The following is a 24,989-nucleotide window of genomic DNA, read 5'->3' as shown; positions in this document are numbered from 1 at the left end:
AGTATGGAGTGTGGGGCTGGGTCACAACCCCTGACAGGACACCTACGACTAATATATCTCTACGATTAGGCCTGTTAGGGTGAAACACATTATAGTGGAGCGGCCTGTAGATGGGGACACTCTGTGTATTTGTGCTGGCTGATTAAACCTTACCTCATGCAACATTATCAGTGAGCGTCTCAGTATCTGGTAGTGATGATGGGAGGGAGGGGTACTACATTGAAGTCAGAACCTGGTTTGCTCGAGTGAGTCGGAGGAGGATTAAGGGGATATGGAGCAGGGCCTCTTTTAGCAGATATCTAGCCATGTTCCACAGTCTACATGTGTGGTCACTGTCTGTCTGTATACATTATACTCATCTCAATCATACCCTAAAAGCACTTACCAACATAGAGGTCCCCATTAATGTTTAGTTGTCGCATTAACCCTGGAGATTTTCCTGTCCTGGCGCCATAATCATCCACTGTCACCTTTCCTGACTGTCCATCTCTGGAAAAATAAATAGATAATGAGGAGACTATAGAAGTGTTATTCTGTTCCACAATAATAGAAGGGTGCAGCTAACCCCCCCCCCCCTCCATTCACCCCATTCTTATACCTCTCTGTCCATACTCCTTTCTGGAAAACCGCACTAGACATCTGGACTCTGGTGATCTGCAGTTAAGTCTTAAAATGGTTTGTCTATACAGGAATCTATAGTACCAAGGCTTAAAGAGGAACTCCAGGCAAACAGCTAAAAAAAAATTTTTGTTCCCTTTTTGCTTGCCAAATTCTGTTCAGTCTTGTGATTTGCAAACACTTGCCACACCACACAGCCAGGAGAATAAGACACTTGATTCCTGATTCGCCAATAAATTAATAAAAAAAACAAAAAAACTCTTCGGAAAGAGGTGAGACAGCACCTTGTTAATTATATATTATCCTCCTGGCTGGAGTTTAGCTTTAAGAACCTACATCCATAGGACATTTTTCTCCCCACCATTGCTATATATCCCTATTCACCTTATTTGTAATAATTATATAGTTCTAAGCTTGTACAAAGTACTAAGATAGTTCTCACCGTACAGCCTTGACCCGGTGCCATCGTCCATCATTGAAGGTGCCGTTCACCATTATCGAGATCATTCCACTGCCCAAGTTATAGCTGCATGGAAGAAAATAAAATAAAGTACACTCTTCCAAATCTGGGGGGGGGGGGGGGGTTTACAGAGCACAGTCTGATCTGAACCTAGCCTTAAAGCATGAAACATTGCTCAGTAAGGGACCCCCAGCTTACAAGGCTTCTCCAAGAGGCAAGGGTAAAGACAATGTGCCTCCTGGCAAAGCTGGGTGCTAGAAATCCCACAAGAGCTCAGACCAGCCCATTGCAGGCATGCATTCTCGGGGGATCTAGAGCGCCCAGTTCTGCCATGAGGCACGGTGGCATCACCCATTTAACTGGTGACATCACACATTTGATAGTGTTTGTACTCAGCTTGCCTTTGCTTTTCCGGTTTATCAGCCTGTTACATATCCAAAAGCTGGCCATGTAATGTGCCAGGCGTAAACCATTAACATGTTTATAACCTGGACTCTGTGCTTGACCTGGCCACCTGTCTGAGGGCTAAAGAACGCCTATTGAACATCAAGGCAGACATTATCTCTTCAAGGCTTAACTAAATACTGAATAACCACAAATACCTGAAAACGAGATTCCCCTCCTGAAGGCCGAGCGAAATAAAGTCACTGTTTGGTCTCATGGGGCTGTCCCCTCTCCACATAAGCAGCCCATCCTTCACGGTTGTCTTAAACCTCATGAAGATGTTTGTACGAGATCCAGAAACTCTGGAGACAAAAATAAATTATATTTACTGCATGCCAAGTACACATGATTTTGTTTTTTCTTTGCTTTAGCTTGTACATACAAGGCCAGCATTTACAACACATTTGGAAAACATCGAACTTTCCTGGAACTTGATAAACGTCCTTCAGTTCCAGCCAAAGTGGTGTAGGAGATTACTAAGTGGAGCTTTATACAGACCCATTCAATTTAATCTAAACACTTAAAAAGTAGTCAAAACATTTGCAGCTCATTACAACGGGTTACAACGGGTGCTGAGGGCCGAAGCTTACAAGAACGGTGTCAGTACAGCCGCTGCATCTCCATTGCTTGCACACAGCTCCACAGTGCTCTGGGCACATAGAAAAACATAGCATGCCTCGGTGTTCATGTGAATGAGCCCTTAAAGTATATAAGTCATTATATTTCAGATTGGGTGGGGAAGAGTTAGGTTCCCCAGGTTTGAATTACCATCTGTGACCCCGCTGTGGAAGTCAATCCTCTCTATTTCTTATTGTCACCTGGAAGAAAAAAAATCCCATACTTTGAGATGTCCATGAAATAAGAACAGAGGAGAAACCTGTCCAATGGGGACACTTGTTCCAGTGGTAAACTGTATGTCTAAGTAAGGATTTTCCTAACTTTGAGTAGATTTCCTCTCACTTCCTGTTGTTATTTTTTCCTATACAGTATGGCCTGTTTTCAGTTAAAGTGTCACTAAACACACATTATAAAGAACTATCAATAAATGGTGTATTTTGTGCTGTTCATACTTAGTCACTCTGAGATTTGTTTTCTGTATTCTGCAAAAAACCTGGTTGATCCTGCTGTTCTCTATCTCCCCCTCCTGTCCATGTCCCCAATTCAGCTAGGGATTTTGCAGCTGTAGTGGTAACTCTGCACATGCTCAGTTTTCAGTGAGTTCCTCTCTAATCACATCTGAGCAGCCCATGTGACTATGGAGTCACACATGTGGGCGTATACACAGTGGTAAATGACAGCCCACTCCCTCACTCCTCCTCCATGCCCACTAACCAGCCAAACATAATAGGGTAGGATATTACATCTTTATTGATGGAGGCTTCATCTCCCTGTTAATCTAAGACACAGCCTGGAGGGGCGTGACACAGCCTGTGACTGGCAGAAATCTGCCCTCACCATGTTATTGCCAAAAAATAATAAAATTTTGATTTCAAATATATATTTGTATGGTGATTTAAAACAGTTTATTGAGATTAAATATTTATTTTTACTCTGAATCCCAAAGGCTGTTTTCTTTTATTTGGAACAAGTGACCAGCAGAAGAGGACAAGAAGCTCCTCCTGCTTATGTTTCCCTGCAGACAGGAAAAAGATACTTAGATTTGTTTTTTTGTTTTTTAATTAAAATAATTGCAGTGCCATCATCCATATACAGAAAGAAAATGGACAATGTAAATGAAACAGTGTGTGTTTAGTATCACTTTAAATCATACCAGCAAGGTTCCTTTTTGAGGATGACCACTTGAGTCAATTCAGCTTTGGCATTGTCACCCCCAAATCAGACTATAATTACAGTGTGTTGGCACCTTTGCAGTCAGGGCCACTGATAGGGGGGGACCACTGGTCCTCTTGTAGGAGGCCCGAGCACACAGGGGGGGGGGCACATAGGGAGGGGGATTCGTGATGAACAACATTTACAGAAATCTTCCTCCAGCAGCTGAAAACTGATCTCTCTCCCTCTCCCTGCTGCCAGCTTTTATCTGCTGAGAAAGAGACATCTGTCCCTCACTAATCCCCCTCTAATTTTAGCTCTGCTAGGTGAGATTGTTATCACTGTAACTTTGTTTCTCTCCCTGCAGTTCTTCCTATACTCCTTGTCCCAGCATGTATCATTTTTTCATCTCTCTCCCCCATTGCTCTGTTTCCCTGACACAGTTACAGCTGATCAGCTGCATTCCCATGGGGTGAAGAATTTACTGTTACATCGGTTCCACAGCTGCCTGTTATCTTGTCCCAGTGCAGTTTAGTGTGCTTTATGTAGCTGGGTGTCCTACTCCTCTCCCCCAGACTGCTTCCTGATATCTGCAACTTTGCTTCTTCTCCCCTATACTGTCAGTTCCCTCTGCATCAATGTATCAACTCCTTCTATTTAACCATTTACTAACTGATCTGGCAGTAGTAAATTCCATTTTTTATCTGGTATCTACAGGTAAGCCTATAATAGGGCTTACCTGTAGGTACAGTGAATCTCTCCTAAACATAGCAGCCGGTGATAGAACCAGCGCATGTGCACCGCGCTCTTAATGGATGACACACAATTCATTGAGAGAGCTGTGATCATGACACTCACGTGCATGCATGTGAGTTACATCATCGCAGTTTGGCCAAACGACTGGAGCCCAAGAAACCAGAGAGAAGACCTGATGAAGATGGAATCCCTCTCAGTAGTGACAGCACACCGCTGGAGAGATCTGTTTTTTAAATTAGAAAAATAAAAATAAGGTTCATTCACACAGGTACTCTGGCTGTGTGAAGAGGGGTTTGAGCTGGAGCCACCTGTCATTCTATGGGGATGCAGAGCCTGTATGTTCAGAGCCATACACTTGCATCCCCATGCTTATTAAATTAGGACCTGCAGCTATGTTCATAAAGATCCAGATGGCTCAAGGCACATAAATGAACCACTGATTCACACTGTACAGACCACAGCACCCATGTGCATGAGCCCCAACATCTCCCACACACATTTATTTTCAACTCAGTTTTATCTGTTAGATTTAGCAGGAATTCTGTGAGTTATGTTGTATTTGTGTCTGCTGATAATGATTTTATTGTTTTTTTATCCAAACATAGCTTTAATATTTTCTTGGGGGGGGGGGGGGGGGGCGGCTGTCAGGTAGTCTGTACGGGGCCCACAATTTCTATCAGCAACCCTGCTTGTAGTCATAACTGCAGTAAAATTGCCAATCACGAAAGAGCTCTCACGACCCGCTTCCTTATTGCCTGGGAGGAGAATCAGTGTGATAATAGAGAATATTCATTCGGTATTGTCATACAACTGGGTGGGCTCAGGGCACAGTGCTCTATGCCCCAAGCCCACCCTTTTTGAAGCCTATTAGAGCCTTTGGCTCTAATCGGGTGCTTAAAAAAAAAAACCCTATTGGAATCCATGCATACGGCGCACTGCAGGTAGATTAGGGGGCCGGATGCATGGGGGGGGGGGGGGGCTGCGCTCCTGCGCCCCCAATGGACGGTCCACCACTGGAACAGACCCACATGTGAGGTGGATGGAGGAATCCTCCCTGCTGTGCTATTGTTTTCTGATAGCAGGACTCCTCCACTGTGGCTGCAGCCAATTGGCTGTGGCCGTTATCGACAAAAAATTTCCAAAAGCCCCATTAGAAGTCACTCTAATGATTGACTTCTGTTGAGTGTAAATGGCCATACATAGATCAAAAATCATCCAGTCCTTACTAAACTGACCAAATTTCGATTCATCTATAGCAGGGGTAGGAAACCTTAAAGAGGTGGAGATCTACCTAAACAACATGAGAGAAGTCAAATATCACCAAGCACAGTGTTGCCCAGTGTCGCCTCCACAAACCCGATTTAAACCTCTAATTGTCGTACTACTGTGTCACAATCACATGCATTGCACGGCAATCATACATCAAACATATTGCCTCCTCACCACCTGTCAAATACACTTGGATCACTTTTCAGAGGAGCAGCAGTGGCTGCTGCACTTGTGTGTGAGCCCTTAGTTGTATTCGGAAGCGGCACCCTTAGGGCTTGTTCACACGTAAATATAGGAGGGGGGGGGGGGGGGTTGGTAAAACCCTGCGGTTGAGTTGTGGTTCAGTGTGGAAGCAGCCCTATACTAATATGCTCAGTATTGCTTCACACTGACCTGAAGATCTCTTCTTTCCATCTGCTGGCACCACTCTGGAGACCGCTAGCCGGGATACAAGATGATGTGCAGTTGGTATTACTCCGCATGGGACAGGAACCAGCACTACAGAGGAGGCATCACCTTATGTGGCTCTTGCTCCCTACTACAGCTCAAACAAGTAGTCCCTCTTCATTGCATTCTGTTTTATGCTCTGGAATGGCGGGTCAGCAAGCTCAGATCGCGATCTACCAGTCACCTGTCCGCGATCTACAGGTTGCTGACCCCCGATCTATGGGAAGCCTAAGAGTTTAGATCTATTTTTTGAGACCTCAGGCATGGCCATGCTTCAAAGGACCCTGGGTAATATCGTTTTTAATTTTGCTCATCATTAAAGACAATAGAGTATATAGTTCAGCTTCAACATTGTGACATATTAACCTACATTTCAATCTGGACTTTATTTGAGGTCCAGAAAACTGTAATATAATAATGAAGCCATCTTAAAAGTACCATCATGAAATCTATATCAGTTTAGTTGTACCCCTCGGCCCCATGTCTGATACACATGAGAGCCTTTTTCACAGAACATTCTTAGTGAATCTTTTACAAGGTAAGTGGTCAGGTCTTTCCTCAACCTTCCCCAATTGCTCAGGCTTAAGACTGGCATGCAGAATGTGAAACCACAAGAGCATCACCAGTTATAACATACAAGGGCCAATTTATACAAGAGCCGATTACCTACTAGCATGCCTTTTGCATGTGGGAGGAAACCGAGGCAAGCACAGGGAGAACATGCAAACTCCATGCAGATAATGTGATGTCCGAGTTCTGAACCAAGGACCTCCATACTGTAAGGCACAAGTACTAACCACTAAGCCAATGTATCCAACATGGCAGAATTTTACATACCTTTTAAGAATCTCACGGTTGTCATATGTAAGATAACTGCGTCCAATAAACTGCGGGATTTCAATGGCTTCTGTAATAACTAAGAACAATGGTTATGTTTATATTTTATCTGCCCACAGTCATTTTAGTTCATATGTGTTTGTGTGTGATTGCGCAATACATACACTATAAAAAGTCACTTGTGAAATCTGTGCATCATAAGAACCAAATAAGGATGAGCGAATATGAGAGTTGTTATTCCCCCAGAATCTTAGGAAAAATGCATGGGGGTCCCAATATGAATAAATGGCACCACAACGCAGAGCACTTTGCTCCAATTACATGCGGTAAAATGAGACTTTTCCAGCTACCCAATTTAAAGCCTTAAAGTTGCATTCTGGGCAATATAATTTTTTATAATGCAAATTGATTTACTAGCCAAACTATCCAGTCTTGTGGTCCAGACACCTCTACTGAACAACGCAGCCAGAGTTTGGCCCTTCTGCAGACAACACTGTAGCTATAAGTGTATGTACAGCCAAATCTTTTTTTTTTTTTTTGTTTTTTGTTTAGTTTTGGACATGATAAGGAAAAATTAGAACCCCTTTTTTCTTTTTTAGGGTCCTCTCTACCCCTCTAAGTATTTTCACCTTCTCTGTTTGTCCCGGTGACCATTAATAATGAAAGTGATTGGAAATCCAAAAGTTTTCAGTTGTCATCAGCAGAGCCGTCTTTAATATTGATTTGACCCTGGGCAAATATTTTCTTGGGCCCTCTAAAATCCACTTATTACCTTTTTGCAGGCAGTGCGGGCTGCTGCTTTGGGCCCCACAACAATGACTGGGCCCGGGGCAGCTGCCCCTTTTGCCCTGTGTTAAAGACGGCCCTGGTCATCAGCACAAAGGTTAAGGGTCATTCTTCCAATGGGAGCACCTGTTTCGGTGCCAACTATCTCTTCTTACTTCCTGTTGAGTCCCCAGGACAGGAAGGTGGATCTTTGCAATGAGATGCAGACAGCAACAAATAAGGTGTAAGGGGATATAACCCTTCCCTACTCTACCCTAACCTGAAAAGAAAGTTTTGGCTATAAATACACTTTCATTGTGCCTTTGTTTAGGGTTATAAAAAAGTTTTATAACTATGTAAATAAAATATGTATTTTGAAAATACAGATCTAATCAGGGCAACCACTGGCACTATGTGTATGTGTGAGAGAGCACAGCAGAAGATGTTTGTCTTCAGACTCTCTCACTCTAAGTAAAATTTGTCTGAACAGAAGAGTCGTGGGGTATGACTCTGAGGCTGCATTCACACCTGAGAGTTTGGAATCACGGGGAGAATCAGTACGATTCTGCCCCTGATTTCATAACGCTCTGGTAAAATGACAAATCGCACAACGCGAATTTCACGTTGCTCCTGAACTTTTTTTTGGACAACAAGCTTCACGCAATGCGGTTTGCAGCAAGATTTATCACGACAGAACCACACCGCATTTTTAGGTGCCATTAAAATAAATGGCATATGAAATTGGCGTTGTGCGATTTGTCATTTTACCAGAGCATATAGAAATGATTCAAAACACCCAGGTGTGAATGCAGTCTAACTCCTTCATTTGTGTAAGTTTCAGCTTGAGCTACTATGGTCTGTAAACAGACATTTTTCAACAAAGGGACTAAGGAAATCCCACAAAACAATTATAAATGAACCACAAGCTCCATTAGTTGGCTGTAAATGAAAATACAAAACATGAATTTACAATATTTCACATTTATCTGAGAAAAAAATTTAAAAAAAAATGCATATTTTAGTCCTGGCCATAATAAAACAATAAATATAAATTTACAATACATTCCCTTAAAATGGCTCTGGGTATAAATACTGGCAACAACCTTTTATTGTTTTAGACAGTTATGAATTGTCTCAATCAAATCACTTATTTTACTTTTTTTATTTTCAACTCTCCATACGTCAGCCAAATCTCTTTTGTTTGTTTTGGATAGAGTGGAGAATGGAGAGAACCTTGTTCAGTGCTCCTAGAAGTCTATGTTTCCAATGTAACAGGCATGTGATTTGAAATATCTCCAATACGGACAAATTAACAAATACAATATTTGAATACAGTAGGGAAGGGTTTAGGACATCTCTGTGAGGTTTTTATTGCTGTCTGTGTATTCCCATCCTGGTGACCCAGTGTAACGTGAGAATTACCTACCCCGTGAGAAAAACCTACCCCTCGTCACTTCCGGCCAGGAACAGCTGAGCAGCGCAGCAGTGCGCATGCTCACAGCCCCGGATACCTAATGGAAGCGCTGAGGATCAGACTAGTGCGCATGCGCACTAGTCTGAAACGATCTCGGTGTCCGTTAAAAAAACCTACCGACGCGGCGGTGACATAAAATAGCTGTGCTGCACTATGAGTCATCTCCGCTCCTGTCCCGGTCACTTCCCTGATCTTGGCTAGTAAATATAAAAGCGGCTGGCGGCTCCGTGATTTATCTTTTCATACAGCCGCCGCCGCTTTTATATTTACTAGCCGAGATGAGGGAAGTGACCGGGACAGGAGCGGAGATGACTCATAGTGCAGCACAGCTGTTTTAATGTAACTGCTCGCGTTACACAGACTGCCGTGAACCGGAAGTGATGGGGGTAGGTTTTTCTCACGGGTAGGTAATTCTCACGGAACACCGGTTCCCCTCATTTCTTGTCCTTGTGTCAAATAAGGGTATATCATCTGCTTGCAAACACAGACAGCAATAAAATATAGAAGAAGTTTTAACAACTCCCGACACTATCCAAAACTACAAAAACATATAGTTTGGCCAGGGTTGGGAGTTAAGATGAGTATTCATGTTGATGGCCGGAACATCTTACATCATAGTCTGAAGTGTCTGAAGGAAGAACTGTTCCAGTTGCCCTTACTATCCAACCAATACAATTCTCCTTTTTTTCCCCATACTAAACCAGACACGTAGGGGTCTATTTATAAAAGTAAAAAAATACAAAGCTATTCTTTTCTGGTTGAATGTTCTTAGGCTATTGCTTTCGGCGATTTTATCGTCTGGTTGAATGTTCTTAGGCTATTGCTTTCAGCAATTTTCTCTTATGGTTGAAAGTTCTTAGACTATTGCTTCAGAATATTTTCTCTTATGTTTGAATGTTCTTAGACATTTGCTTTTGGCAATTTTATCTTTTGGTTGAATGTTCTTAGTCTAATGTTTTAGACTGTATTCCCTTCTGGTTGAGTGTTTGTAGGCTATTGTTTTAGGCTAGTTTTGCTCAAATGTTCTTAGGTTATTTTATCTTCTGGTTGAGTATTCTTAGGCTGTTGTTTTAGGCTATATTCACTTCTGGTTGTATGTTCTTAGGCAATTTCTTTAGTCTATTTTCTCTTCTGGTTGGATTTTCTTAGGCTTTAAGACTATATTCCTTTCAAGATAAATGTTCTTAGGATATTGCTTTAGGGGATTTTCTCTTCTGGTTGAATGTTTGTAGGCTAAAGTTTTAGACTATATTTCCCTCTGGTTGAATGTTTGTAGGCTTTTGTTTTAGGCTATTTTGGTCAAATGTTCTTAGGCTATTGTTTTAGGCTATTTTCTCTTCTGGTTAAATATTCTTGGGCTATAGTTTCAGGCTATATTCACTTCTGGTTGAATGTTCTTAGGTTACTTTTTAGGCTATTTTCTCTTCAGGTTGAATGTTCTGAGGCTCCTGTTTTAGACTATATTCCGGTCTAATTGAATGTTCTTAGGCTGTTGCTTTAGAAAATCTTCACTTCTGGTGGAATGTTCTTAGGCCATGGTTTTAGACTGTATTCTCTTCTGGCTGAATGTTTGTAGGCTATATCTGTTTGTTCCTGTTATCTGGTCATATTCCCTTCAAGTTGAATGTTCTTAGCCTATTGCTTTAGGCTATATTTTCTTGTGGTTGAATGTTCCTAGGTTATTGTTTTAGGCTATTTTTTGTCGAATGATCATTAAGCTAGTGTTTTAGGCTATATTTTCTTCTGGTTGAATGTTCTTAATCTATTGCTTTAGGCTATTTTAAGATTAAATGTTTTTGGCTGAAAGATAACCTAAATATCGAAAATAACATTTCACACATGTCGAAAACATTCACAAAGGATTATTATTAATTACTTTGGAAGACTGCTGATAAACTCGCACATCATTTGTTTCTGTTTTCAGCCCCCTTAGTGTACCTAAACACAAAATAAAACATGTATTGTATACAGCTTTTAAATTTCTAGATGAAGTGGTTTCATCAGATTTCTGTTTTCAGACTTTTTCTAATCTTTATTTTCACCTGGGGATCCTTTAAATAACACATACAGTGCCTTGCGAAAGTATTCGGCCCCCTTGAACTTTGCGACCTTTTGCCACATTTCAGGCTTCAAACATAAAGATATAAAACTGTAATTTGTTTTGTGAAGAATCAACAAGTGGGACACAATCATGAAGTGGAACGAAATTTATTGGATATTTCAAACTCTTTTAACAAATAAAAAACTGAAAAATTGGGCGTGCAAAATTATTCAGCCCCCTTAAGTTAATACTTTGTAGCACCAACGTTTGCTGTGATTACAGCTGTAAGTCGCTTGGGGTATGTCTCTATCAGTTTTGCACATCGAGAGACTGAAATTTTTGCCCATTCCTCCTTGCAAAACAGCTCGAGCTCAGTGAGGTTGGATGGAGAACGTTTGTGAACAGCAGTTTTCAGTTCTTTCCACAGATTCTCAATTGGATTCAGGTCTGGACTTTGACTTGGCCATTCTAACACCTGGATATGTTTATTTGTGAACCATTCCATTCTAGATTTTGCTTTATGTTGTGGATCATTGTCTTGTTGGAAGACAAATCTCCGTCCCAGTCTCAGGTCTTTTGCAGATTCCATCAGGTTTTCTTCCAGAATGGTCCTGTATTTGGCTCCATCCATTTTCCCATCAATTTTAACCATCTTCCCTGTCCCTGCTGAAGAAAAGCAGGCCCAAACCATGATGCTGCCACCACCATGTTTGACAGTGGGGATGGTGTGTTCAGGGTGATGAGCTGTGTTGCTTTTACGCCAAACATAAAGTTTTGTATTGTTGCCAGAAAGTTCGATTTTGGTTTCATCTGACCAGAGCACCTTCTTCCACATGTTTGGTGTGTCTCCCAGGTGGCTTGTGGCAAACTTTAAACAACACTTTTTATGGATATCTTTAAGAAATGGCTTTCTTCTTGCCACTCTTCCATAAAGGCCAGATTTGTGCAGTATACGACTGATTGTTGTCCTATGGACAGAGTCTCCCACCTCAGCTGTAGATCTCTGCAGTTCATCCAGAGTGATCATGGGCCTCTTGGCTGCATCTCTGATCAGTCTTCTCCTTGTATGAGCTGAAAGTTTAGAGGGACGGCCAGGTCTTCGTAGATTTGCAGTGGTCTGATACTCCTTCCATTTCAATATTATCGCTTGCACAGTGCTCCTTGGTATGTTTAAAGCTCAGGAAATCTTTTTGTATCCAAATCCGGCTTTAGACTTCTCCACAACAGTATCTCGGACCTGCCTGGTGTGTTCCTTGTTCTTCATGATGCTCTCTGCGCTTTAATCTGAGACTATCACAGTGCAGGTGCATTTATACGGAGACTTGATTACACACAGGTTGATTCTATTTATCATCATTAGTCATTTAGGTCAACACTGGATCATTCAGAGATCCTCACTGAACTTCTGGAGAGAGTTTGCTGCACTGAAAGTAAAGGGGCTGAATAATTTTGCACGCCCAATTGTTCAGTTTTTTATTTGTTAACAAAGTTTGAAATATGCAATAAATTTCATTCCACTTCATGATTGTGTCCCACTTGTTGTTGATTCTTCACAAAAAATTACAGTTTTATATCTTTATGTTTGAAGCCTGAAATGTGGCAAAAGGTCGCAAAGTTCAAGGGGGCCGAATACTTTCGCAAGGCACTGTATTCTGTCCATGGGATGCCACACTTACTCACTGTACTGTATTTATTGAGCAAGCCATAGTTTTCACTCTGGATTTGGACTATTACCCCCCCCCCCCTCCATTCCTCATCTCTTTTACATTGGGGGGGGGGGGGGATTAGCAGTTTACAGAAGATAGGGAAATAATATTTTCGGAATTTTGGTTCAGCTCATGGAAGGCGACAAGGACATTGCATTTCTGGCAAGCTCAGCAGGTATTTTCTGTACTTAGCCTGAAGAAAGGAAACAAATGCAGCCATCACATCTAAGCATTGATGAGTAGCAATATATTAAACTTTTGTTTTTCAGGTGACATGTCCTTTAAAAGAAAATTGCTGACTAGTGGTATGGCCAACAAATACGGTTCCTTCTTCAGACACTTCCCCTATGAAGAAGCCAACATGTTTCCATCCTGTCTGAAAATTCCTGTATTTCATTTGAATACATTTATCTATGAAAAATCATTCCATGTATTGGCAATTTTTATTTTTTATTTTTTTAGGTTTAATCAATCAGTAATGATTTAAAGGCATTGGAAATGTATTTCATTCATGATGTTTGCAATGTGTGTGTGGTACAATCAAATGACCCTTTATTGATTATATGTCTTTAAGGCATATACAGTAATTTATCAAGCTTATATTTGAATAAGTCATAGGCCATACAGTCAGGTCCATAAATATTGGGACATTGACACAATTCTAATCTTTTTAGCTCTATACACCACCACAATGGATTTGAAATGAAACAAACAAGATGTGCTTTAACTGCAGACTTTCAGCTTTAATTTGAGGGTATTTACATCCAAATCAGGTGAACGGTGTAGGAATTACAATAGTTTGTATTTGTGACTTCCACTTTTTAAGGGACCAAAAGTAATGGGACAGATTAACAATCATAAATCAAACTTTCACTTTTTAATACTTGGTTGCAAATCCTTACAGCCTGAAGTCTGGAACGCATAGACATCACCAGACGCTGGGTTTCATCCCTGGTGATGCTCTGCCAGGCCTCTACTGCAACTGTCTTCAGTTCCTGCTTGTTCTTGGGGCATTTTCCCTTCAGTTTTGTCTTTAGCAAGTGAAATGCATGCTCAATCGGATTCAGGTCAGGTGATTGACTTGGCCATTGCATAACATTCCACTTCTTTCCCTTAAATAACTCTTTGGTTGCTTTCGCAGTATGCTTCGGGTCATTGTCCATCTGCACTGTGAATCGCCGTCCAATGAGTTCTGAAGCATTTGGCTGAATATGAGCAGATAATATTGCCCGAAACACTTCAGAATTCATCCTGCTGCTTTTGTCAGCAGTCACATCATCAATATATGCAAGAGAACCAGTTCCACTGGAGGCCATACATGCCCACGCCATGACACTACCACCACCATGCTTCACTGATGAGGTGGTATGCTTTGGATCATGAGCCGTTCCTTTCCTTCTCCATACTCTTCTCTTTCCATCACTCTGGTACAAGTTGATCTTGGTCTCATCTGTCCATAGGATGTTGTTCCAGAACTGTGAAGGCTTTTTTAGATGTTTGGCAAGCTCTAATCTGGCCTTCCTGTTTTTTAGGCTCACCAATGGTTTACATCTTGTGGTGAACCCTCTGTATTCACTCTGGTGAAGTCTTCTCTTGATTGTTGACTTTGACACACATATACCTACCTCCTGGAGAGTGTTCTTGATCTGGCCAACTGTTGTGAAGGGTGTTTTCTTCACCAGGGGAAGAATTCTTTGGTCATCCACCACAATTGTTTTCCGTGGTTTTCCGGGTCTTTTGGTGTTGCTGAGATCACCGATGCATTCTATCTTTTTAAGAATGTTCCAAACAGTTGATTTGGCCACACCTAATGTTTTTGCTATCTCTCTGATGGGTTTGTTTTGTTTTTTCAGCCTAATGATGGCTTGCTTCACTGATAGTGACAGGTCTTTGGATCTCATATTGAGAGTTGACAGCAACAGATTCCAAATGCAAATAGCACACTTGAAATGAACGATGGACCTTTTATCTGCTCCTTGTAAATGGGATAATGAGGGAATAACACACACCTGGCCATGAAACAGCTGAGCAGCCAATTGTCCCATTACTTTTGGTCCCTTAAAAACTGGGAGACACATATGCAAACTGTTGCAATTCGAACACCTTTCACCTGATTTGGATGCAAATACCCTCAAATTAAAGCTGAAAGTCTGCAGTTAAAGCACATCTTGTTTGTTTCATTTCAAATCCATTGTGGTGGTGTATAGAGCCAAAAAGATTAGAATTGTGTCGATGTCCCAATATTTATGGACCTGACTGTACATGTGTGACACCATCAAATGAAAAGATTTCCAAATGGGATGAAAGCTTCAATGGAAAAGAATGGTGCCGAATTGATGTGTGTGGCCAACATTAGATCAGTACCTTCCTTGAACATCTATTAGGGATTGTTTACACTTGCAGTGGTGTTCAAAGCCCCTCTGAAAAGTGATCCATGGTGGACAGTTGACAGAAGGATGGGGGAGGGGTGATATGTCATCACTTCACCAACCGTTTTAACCCTTGAAGGACCGCAGCACTGCGACACAACCGCGTGCATTACACTCAATTGTAGTGTGGCCCTGTTAACCTTATTGGGGATACTGCCTGCTGAATGCAACATTGGATATCATTTTTGCCACACCATGTGTACCACTTTGTCCGGCCACCATGTTAGGTTAAAGTGCTATTAAACCCAAAACCAAAAATGTCATATATTGCAGCTTACCAATCATTAGATGTGGTGGCTGCATTAGTTTTCCTTTTTTTTTTAGGATTTTCTCTCTGTTTTTACCTGCTGATCTGACCAGTAACACACCTCCTGTATTAGTGAGACACAACTCTGGATGAAGGAGAACAGGGGACACCATTGGACAGCAACATTGTTAACCTGGGGAGGATGGGAGTGTTAGCTGTACTAGCAGTTGCAGTAACAGTTTTTTCCTTTTGGGATAAAGGGTTTACATAAAAAAAAAATAAATAAAAGCTGATCATCCTAAGCACCACTGTCAGTGGTAAATGGTTTGTCTCATTCCTGTAGCTGCTACATCTTCTGGAGGGCTTGTTCTTTTGGAAAACAACAGACTTACTGGCTGGATAATGAGGGGATAGAAAAAGAAAAGAACGCCTCAAAAAAAGAAAACAAATGCAGCCATCACATCTAATAATAGGTAAGCTTCAATATAATAAGGGATTGCTTTTGGGTTTAATACTGCTTTAAGATGAGCGGTTGAGAGGGGTGGTAAAACCACAGCTCAACTGCCAATTTTTTTACTGCATCCCCCTGGCACAAGTGTAAACGAAGCCTTAGGAATTCCCTTAGTGGGCTAATTCTATATTCTGCAACCTAGAACAGAGGCTAGAACAGTACTTACTATTAATGCAGTAATTTCCACATTCTGCAACAAGTCCGCACAAAAACAAAAATTGACACAGAGAAATAAGAACTGATCCTGAGTTACAGTCACTGAACATGTTTTATATCGATCGATTCAACTACCTTCTTTAAAGTTATAAAAACCTGAGATATCGTCATCAGAATGATGCAGTATTAGTGCACAGAGCAAGGGCAGAGTTCAAAGTGCAGCAACCCCCAACAACCAATCAGATTTCACTTGAGATGATTTCTAATTGGTTTCTATTAATGTGCTATGCAGAGCGCTCTTTGCTTTGTTTAATATAGTGTCTTAAGCCCCGTATACACGTCTCGATTGTCGGGCGTAAATATTCGGCCGACGACCGATCGGCCGATTGTAGGCTTGTTAGTATGATGCTTCCGACAGCGCATTTTCAGCCGAACAGAATCTGTCGTGCAAGCATTAAAATTTTTGTTGACCAACACCAGAATGGCCGATTGTTCGCCAGTCAGTACAGAATTCGGCCGACAGACAGCAGATTTGCAAGACTGGGCATGCTCAGAAAAGAAAAAAGACAAGGAAAGTTAACCATCACATGACATCACTTCTGCAGTCAGCTGTTGTTGGCCGACAAAATTCGTGTGCAGTCTTTTGCACTTTTCAACAGACAAGACAGCCCTCGGACAAAAGACGGCCGATCGTTCGGCCGACGATCGGTACGTGTGTACGGGGCTTTAGAGTCTTATGTGTGTAGCTCTGGGTTGATGCCTGAGAGATGAATTGTTTCATGTATCTGCCCATGGAACAGCAATCTAGAAATCAGAGTCCCCACTACACGGGGGACATCCCTGGAAATAAAAAATATCATCTACTTAGAGGAGAAATGCATCAGGAGAGGTGAGACTTCAAGGAAGAGGTGGGCAGGACTAGGACTAAGAAAGGAGCACAATTCTGGGGGTGTACCTGTGCATTTTTGCAAAATTTCTATAGCTGTTTATCCTGTGAAACTGTACATTTGTTCTGTGCAAATGGGGGCAAAATTTATTGTTGTTAGGCTTTTTTCTCTACAGGTTGAATGCGTGATCATATAAGATAAGTATTTAAGATGATCAGCGCCATCTATTGGCCATAATGCGGTCTTTTCTTGATTCACGCATTCAAGCTGCAGAAATAGCCCAACAACATTTGATTTTGCTCCGTTAGCACAGAATGGATGTAAATACAGTTTCACAAAAATGAAAATCTATGCAAATGTTTTATAAATACACCCCTTAGTGTATGAGATGCTGTACAAACCCATAACTGAGTTTAAGGTGGATTCTTCCTATTGTAACACAGTGCTGTGATGAGTACTAGGGCCCCTTTCAGACAGGGTGGATCCATCCAAGGGGATCTGCCTGCTCAGTGGGGATCTGTTTACTGATCCTCTGTCAAGGTCTTAACTTGCCTTCCTGTTGGCAGCCATCTTGGACATGAGCAGACTTCTGTCTCTTATATACTCTGTTTGCATCATCACTTGTCTGCTGCCTGGATGTCATACAGTGATGATGCTGCACACCTGACTATATATTTCGCCTGATGGCTTGCAGCCCATGCCCTTGTATTTGTGCTCCAAGGTGCTAGCAGTCTTCTGTTCTCCATGTTCCTCCGTGTATGACCTGGCTTGGCTGACTTTCCTGGCTCTCGACCCAGCATCGGCAGATGACCCAGCATCGGCAGACAACTGGCATCGGCAGATCACCCAGCATCAGCAGACGACCCGACATTGGCAGACAACCAGCATCGGCCGATAACCCGGCATCGGCATTCAACCCGGCATCGGCAAACTACCCGCTACAGGACTCGACTCCGGCTTGGATGACTACCTGCTTCTAGACTTGATCCTGGCTTGGATGACTACCCGCTTCTAGACTCGATCCTGGCTTGGATGACTACCCGCTTCTAGACTCGATCCTGGCTTGGATGACTACCCGCTTCTAGACTCGATCCCGGCTTGGATGACTACCCGCTTCTAGACTTGACCCCAGCTTGGATGACTACCCGCTTCTAGACTTGACCCCAGCTTGGATGACTATCTGCTTCTAGACTCGATCCCGGCTTGGATGACTACCCACTTCTAGACTTGACCCCAGCTTGGATGACTACCCGCGTTTGTGCTGGATCCTGGCTTGAATGACTACCCGCTTCTAGACTCGATCCCGGCTTGGATGACTACCCGCTTCTAGACTCGACCCCGGCTTGGATGACTACCCGCTTCTAGACTCGACCTCGGCTTGGATGACTACCCGCTTCTAGATTTGACCCCGGCTTGGATGACTACCCGCTTCTAGACTCGACCCCGGCTTGGATGACTACCCGCTTCTAGACTCGACCTCGGCTTGGATGACTACCCGCTTCTAGACTCGACCCCGGCTTGGATGACTACCCACTTCTAGACTCAATCCCGGCTTGGATGACTACCCACTTCTAGACTTGACCCCAGGTGTTCCTGATTTTGCTCCTCACTCTAGCTGTGTGTTTATTGTTGTTGCCCTAATAAAATGCCTTATGCCTCTGGTTTCCTGGCAGGCAGATGACAGGTCGGTGTCGCTCCACTATGCAGAGCGGACACAGACACAGCCCGCTCTCCTTTATGGGGTGGTCAGATGGAAATGGACTATATGTTCGTTTCCATTTTATTGTCATCCGATCTGATCTGCCGGAAGGATGGCGAACATATCGCCATCTTTCTGATGTCGGATCGGATGCTGGCGGTTGTCAGCATACACATGTCCGCTGACATCCGCCGCCCCATAGAGGTTAATAGGTGGTCTAATCGGGTCTGCCTGAAAAATGGACGTGTAGACCCTATAGGTCTGCTGGCGTGATAATGCATAGCAAGTCAATCAGAGACTCAGATTTCATCAGTCTGCACACTCTGGGCTTTTGAAATCTGATCTTTGACTGTCAACCATAATGCTTATTCACACCATGGTGTACGGTGAGCACTATAAAGAGCCGTGTATACCACTAACGCCAGCCATAGACAGTTCCTGCTGAACCGGCTGGGATTCGAACCATGAGTGGGCAGGCTGAATGTACCAAGTTGATTGATTGGATTAACGTGGGTTCAACCAGCCTGTCAAATTCACTTGCAATTATCGCTAGCGGCTGCTATAGCTGCTAACAATGACTCTCTTCTCCTGGCAGGGGCAGCATCCTTCGACCCCCCCCATGTCGGGAGCAGACAATTTCTGTCAGCACTGTCTGTGTTGATGGGGGACTCGTGCAACACGTGGCTGCAGGAAAGAAATTTGCACCATCTATGGCCTGCCTGAGTCTACTAACTAGACCTAAAGGGGGATCCTGGAGCTGCCTATGCAAATACTGACTTCCTAAAAGTCTGAGCACAAGCCTGCCCCTGCCTAAATCCCATTATACAGTGTAATGGCCTATCAAGAGGCCTGATCAATACCACTCTGGGTGTGCCAATGCATCAACTTTCAAAAATAAATACAACAAAAATGTTGTATTTACATAGATATGGGAGCTTTCCCTACAAGACAGAGACGGTACCGTGTTTCTCCGAAAATAAGACCTACCCTGAAAATAAGACCTGCTGTGATTTTCGGGTAGGGCTGACCTACCCCGAAAATAAGCCGTAGTTTAAAGTGTTTGAAAAATCCTAGAATCCACTCATACTGTTAAGGTTTCTATATTATATTTGTGTCAAATACCTTCGGTACAGTGCCGATCGGCGCTCAGCTGATCTGCTGCTTCTCTCCTCCTCTTCTCCCAGCTGTCAGCGAGGGATCTCAGCCTCTCCCCTCGGCAGTGCTTAGAGCTTGGAAGAGAGCTCCAGGGGGTCACGGAAGGCATTTGGTACAATTATAATACAGGAACACACACATTGGACATGATGTACTAATAATAGAGTGGATTCTAGGATTTTACAAATACTTTTACTCGGTTCACACTGGGGATTCCTGAAAGGCAGGGAGGAAGAGGGGGAGAGAAGACAGCACATTACATGATAAGACCTACCCCGAAAATAAGCCCTACTGTGTCTTTTGGTGCCAAAATTAATATAAGACCCGGGCTTATTTTTGGGGAAAAACGGTATGTACATGACAATGTAATCAGCAATGTGTTTGCACTGTGATCCATTCTATGCATGTGTTGGTTTCTAGTTCTGACAGTAGGTTTTATATATTAAAATAGCAGAATACCTAGATGAGACATCTAGTAAATTCAGTTGGATTATTTATTAAACAATGTCTCTGGATTAGTGTAGGAAGAACAGATGTTTAAACAAGGCAAAGATTTATTCTAGTAGCTCAGCGCACAGCAAATACACTTCAATGTCTTCCTTCCCAACTGTAGGGGGGTGCTGCCATCTGGTGGCTGTTCCAATGGCAGCAAGCAGAATCTACAGTGGAGTTTCTCCCCTTTTTCAGTCAAGGCACCCTTTATAATTATGCACAATTATCTTGAGGCACCCCATTCTAAAATGTAAAAAAAAAATAAAACTAATAGTTTACATAATGCAGCATCATCCACACATGTAGCACACCCAGCATTAGAGGTGATTTATTCTTGTAAGGAAAATATACGTTTGCACACTGGTACTAGTATTCCAGTGTTTCTCTTCTCCCTCACTCAGCAAACGTGACCCCAGAGCTGACAGAGAGGGGAAGGGGAGGTACTAACAAGGATGTCTTTAGGCACCCAACGTCCTCCTGATCAACCAATGATGTCACTGGCTGCTAGGATGCCGACAGCTGCCACGCATGGCGCCCAAGGTTGTATTGCTGCACAATAAAAACACGTGGCTTTTGCTTTGCTAAGTCAGGCTTGATCCAACCACCAGCTTGTTGAGAATTTTTGGGCAGTTTTGAGGCAATTTTTGGGCATTTTGCCAAGGCACCCCTGAAGGCACCCCAGAATGCCATGGCACCCTGGTTGAAAAAGGCTGATCTATATCATGCTTCATTTATCATCGGTGTCATGTATCAGAACCAGCGATAATAAGTCTAACATTAACAACAGGCAATGGTAATAAATCAGTACATGGATAGATCATTATATTATTATAATATGACATATGCCCACGTGTGTAAAATACTGAGAATAATAATAATATTTTTTTTTTTTTTACCTTTTTGACAATTCTTTCCATCGAAGCCCAGCGGACAGTCACATTCATAGCTGTCATGTTTGGGTCTACAGCTCCCACCATTGGCACAAGGTGCATCAGCACAGGGATGGGCGGTGTTGATCAAATTTACCCCAGAAACCAGGCCAGTCACCAGATTCATGATCCTGTCATTCAGTATAAGCTGCATGTGTAAAATAAACATATTTCATTTTTTTTAAATATTGAGCAGCAACATTGGGCATATTGGGCACCTGACATTGTAAAAATAAATATTTAGAACACATTTCCACCCCTCTCCCCCAGTTTGCATAAGTCATAGCTCCCCACTGTCCCTGATTTCGAGGGACTGTCCCAGATTTTGCGGAACTGTCCCTGATTTCGAGGGACTGTCCCAGATTTCGAGGGACTGTCCCTGATTTGGAACAAAGTCCCTCTGTCCCTCTTTCCTCATCATTTGTCCCTCATTTTGGGCTAATCTATATAGTTTTATATAAAATACACTATCTTTCAAAAAGTATTTCCCTCGCTACATCTAGGCATGATGGCAGGTAAACAAACCTCACTATTCACGCCAGACTCCCCCTTATACCCTCTCCTGGGAAATCTTATGTTTTCCCCCGGGCTTAACCTCAAGGCCCTTCTTGTCTCTGAGAGACTTGGGGATGTTTCAAGCATCTCACTTTATACGCCTGGCCTTTGATGTCCTCACTGACCGATGCCTCGGGCTCTTATAAACTTCCTTTCTAGTGCACTTTACAACTACATCACTTTCTGCATTCTCTCCCTAATCCCCCACGATATGCCTGCCAATTGTTACCATTTGAGGAGATGTGCTCAGATGCTGGAACCCTCCCCAGGGTTCCTTACACTCTGCTAACCACTCCGCCGTCACAACCCTGTCTCTCCTGGCTGGGCAAATGGGAGATGGACCTCCACCGGTCTTTTTCGGACCACCAGGCGCAATATATGATCAATTTCTCGCTTCGCTCTTCGATTTGTACCAAAGTTCAGGAGACCAACTTCAAAATTCTGATGAGGTGATACTATACCCCTACAAAACTTCACAGATGCTTTCCCTACTCGTCAGATCGGTGTTGGCGCTGTCAGGGGGACGTGGGTACTATCTTCCATGTCTTTTGGTCCTGTCCTGTTCTCTCCCATTTTTGGTCGGAAGTCCGTAGGATAACTCAAAAATGTACTGATCACGTTATACCTAATAATCCTGCCTTCTTCCTTCTGCATTTTACTGACGTTCCAGCATCAACATATAAAAAGTCAATTGTCAGACACACGCTGAACGCAGCTAAAGTGTGCATCTGTCTTTGTTGGAAAAAACAGACATCTCCTACAGTAGCACACTGGATGCAGATGGTTGAAGAGGTGAAGAGGATGGAGGACCTTGTTTATACCGGCCACCTCAAACACGAACAATATTCCTTGGGGGTCGTAGCCTCTCACTTATTGGCATGCACAGGGCAGTGTGTCATCCTGCTCTCTGCCCCTGATCTCCATCCTTCCCTCCCCCCTGTCTCCCCCCCTCCCCTTTTTTTTTCTTCTCCTCTCATCTTCCCACCCCCCCTCTCCTTCCTGCTCTCCTTCCCGCTCTCCTTCCTGCTCTCCTCCCCGCTCTCCTTTCCGCTCTCCTTCCCGCTCTCCTTCCTGCTCTCCTCCCCACTCTCCTTCCCGCTCTCCTTCCCGCTCTCCTTCCTGCTCTCCTCCCCGCTCTCCTTCCCGCTCTGCTTCCCGCTCTCCTTCCCGCTCTCCTTCTCGCTCTCCTTCCCGCTCTCCTCCCCGCTCTCCTTCCCGCTCTCCTTCCCGCTATCCTTCCTGCTCTCCTCCCCGCTCTCCTTCCCGCTCTGCTTCCCACTCTCCTTCTCGATCTCCTTCCCACTCTCCTCACTCTCCTCCCCGCTCTCCTTCCCGCTCTCCTTCCTGCTCTCCTCCCCGCTCTCCTTCCCGCTCTGCTTCCCGCTCTCCATCTCGATCTCCTTCCCACTCTCCTTCTCACTCTCCTCCCCGCACTCCTTCCCGCTCTCCTTCCCGCTCTCCTTCCTGCTCTCCTCCCCGCTCTCCTTCCCGCTCTGCTTCCCGCTCTCCTTCTCGATCTCCTTCCCTCTCTCCTTCTCACTCTCCTCCACGCTCTACTTCCCGCACTCCTTCCCCCTCTCCTTCCCGCACTCCTTCCCCCTCTCCTTCCCGCTCTCCTTCCTGCTCTTCCCGCTCTCCTTCTCACTCTCCTTCCCGCTCTCCTTCCTGCTATGCTATTTCCTTTTCCTCCTCTCTCTCTCTTCTCCTCTTTTCCATCTTACTTTTTGTTAGCACGGTTCTTCGTTACTTCATCATTCTGACCTTGTTTCTTACACAACATAACATAAAGAGAATGGGGCACGATGGGAAGACCTCACTTTTGAACTGTAATTGCTATATGTTTTGTATCACTTGATGCTTACAACAGCCAAATGTTCTGGAATTGTTGTCATCGTACATTGTTTTGTTTTCCCCACCATGTGCCTTAATAAAGTTTATATTTGAAAAAAGTATTTCCCAATGCTAAACCTTTCATCCAATTTCTAAATTGTAAATTTCAAAAGCCAGTATAAAGGAAAAGTAGTGTTAAAAGAAATCACTTGTGGGTTTAACTAATATTTTTTTTTCTATATTTCTCCTTTAAAGGGGGCGTGGTAGGGGGTGTGTCCTATGCCGACATACTTTTGGTAATAGGTGTCCCTCATTCCCATCTCAAAAAGTTGGGAGGTATGCATAAGTCCTGCTATGAACAACATAATTCTTACCCTACATATTTGGAAGCCAAATTCAAACTACAAGGTAAAGCCCGTGTGAAACAGGCCTATGTTCTTCATCGGGCAATAAAAAAAAAAAAAAAGAACTTTTGTATTTACTGTAAAATCCATTAAATAAAAATCAATTTAATCCATAAAATAATTTTTATAATTATAAGACAGTTGGGTTATATGCATTTCTCTAGGGAGCAGTATAACCTGTCTAAGAATTCTAATGCATCCCTCAATGCATATCGCCCAACTTTTTGAGATGAGAATGAGGGACACCTACTGTGTTTCCCTGAAAATAAGACTGAGTCATATTAATTTTGGCTACAAAAAAACACACTAGGGCTTATTTTCAGGGGATGTCTTATTTATTCATGGTATGTACAAAAAAAGTTCCTGTGTCCACTGTCTTCTCTCCCCTCTCCCCTCTCCCCTCTCCCCTCTCCCCTGTCAGCTCAGGAGTCAGCATTATGACATTCTGTAATCCCAAAAATAAACCTTGGTTAAAGTCATTGTAAAATAATGTAATCTTTTCTGTAAAAAGATGAGATAATGTGCAGTGTGTCTCCTTGTGTAACTTTATTGTGGAAAATACCTTATTTACAGCGCCGCTAGGCGCTCATGTGACCGCCGCTGGTCGGTATTTCCGCTGACATCAGCCTTCTCTGAGCCCAGCAGAGGGAGGAGCTGCTGGTGTCAGTCAGGAGGAGAAGATCTCCAGCAGGTCATGTGAGTGCCCAGCGGCGCTGTAAAAAAGGTCTTTTCCACAATAAGGCCCCTTTCACACAATTCGGTCCGTCGGCGGACTCCGTTTTTCTCAGCGGGGGATCGATCTGCCGATCCCCCGCTGAGCAGGCGGATGGCAGTTGTGTCTCTGCGCTGTGTGCGGAGACAGAGCTGTCAGGTCCCCATTCTTCTCTATGGGGGAATCGGATGAGAACGGACAGACATCCGATCTGCTGGATGGATGGAAAATAGGGTTTCCATCCGTCCAGATTTGACGGACCGGATCGGATGTCAGCTGACATGTCTCCCCTGACATCTGATGCCCCATAGAGATGCATGGGGCGTCCGTTCAGATCCGCCTGGAAAACTGACAGGCGGATCTGAACGGTCCGCATGTGTGAAAGGGGCCTAAAGT

General features: G+C 43.4%; 1 protein-coding gene across 2 annotated transcripts in view; it reads right to left on the bottom strand.

The window, feature by feature from the left end:
- Positions 1-24,989, bottom strand: part of EGFLAM (EGF like, fibronectin type III and laminin G domains) — a 305,415-nt gene that overhangs the window by 5,033 nt on the left and 275,393 nt on the right. Inside the window, exons 18-23 of one of the 2 annotated variants that reach the window (XM_082264828.1) lie at positions 21,060-21,240; positions 15,941-15,964; positions 6,602-6,680; positions 1,681-1,824; positions 1,061-1,144; positions 386-489 (exon numbers count right to left, since the gene is read on the bottom strand). In XM_082264828.1, coding sequence (XP_082120954.1) covers positions 386-489; positions 1,061-1,144; positions 1,681-1,824; positions 6,602-6,680; positions 15,941-15,964; positions 21,060-21,240 — 616 coding nt within the window. The remainder of the gene's footprint in view (positions 1-385; positions 490-1,060; positions 1,145-1,680; positions 1,825-6,601; positions 6,681-15,940; positions 15,965-21,059; positions 21,241-24,989) is intronic. The other variant, XM_082264829.1, reaches the window with a different exon arrangement.

This window comes from Pelophylax lessonae (assembly GCF_965119305.1).
Source record: "Pelophylax lessonae genome assembly, chromosome: 1".
NCBI classification, from domain to species: Eukaryota; Metazoa; Chordata; class Amphibia; order Anura; family Ranidae; genus Pelophylax; species Pelophylax lessonae.
The sequence above is the reverse complement of the archived record's forward strand: the minus strand, read 5'-3'. Positions and strand labels throughout refer to the sequence as shown.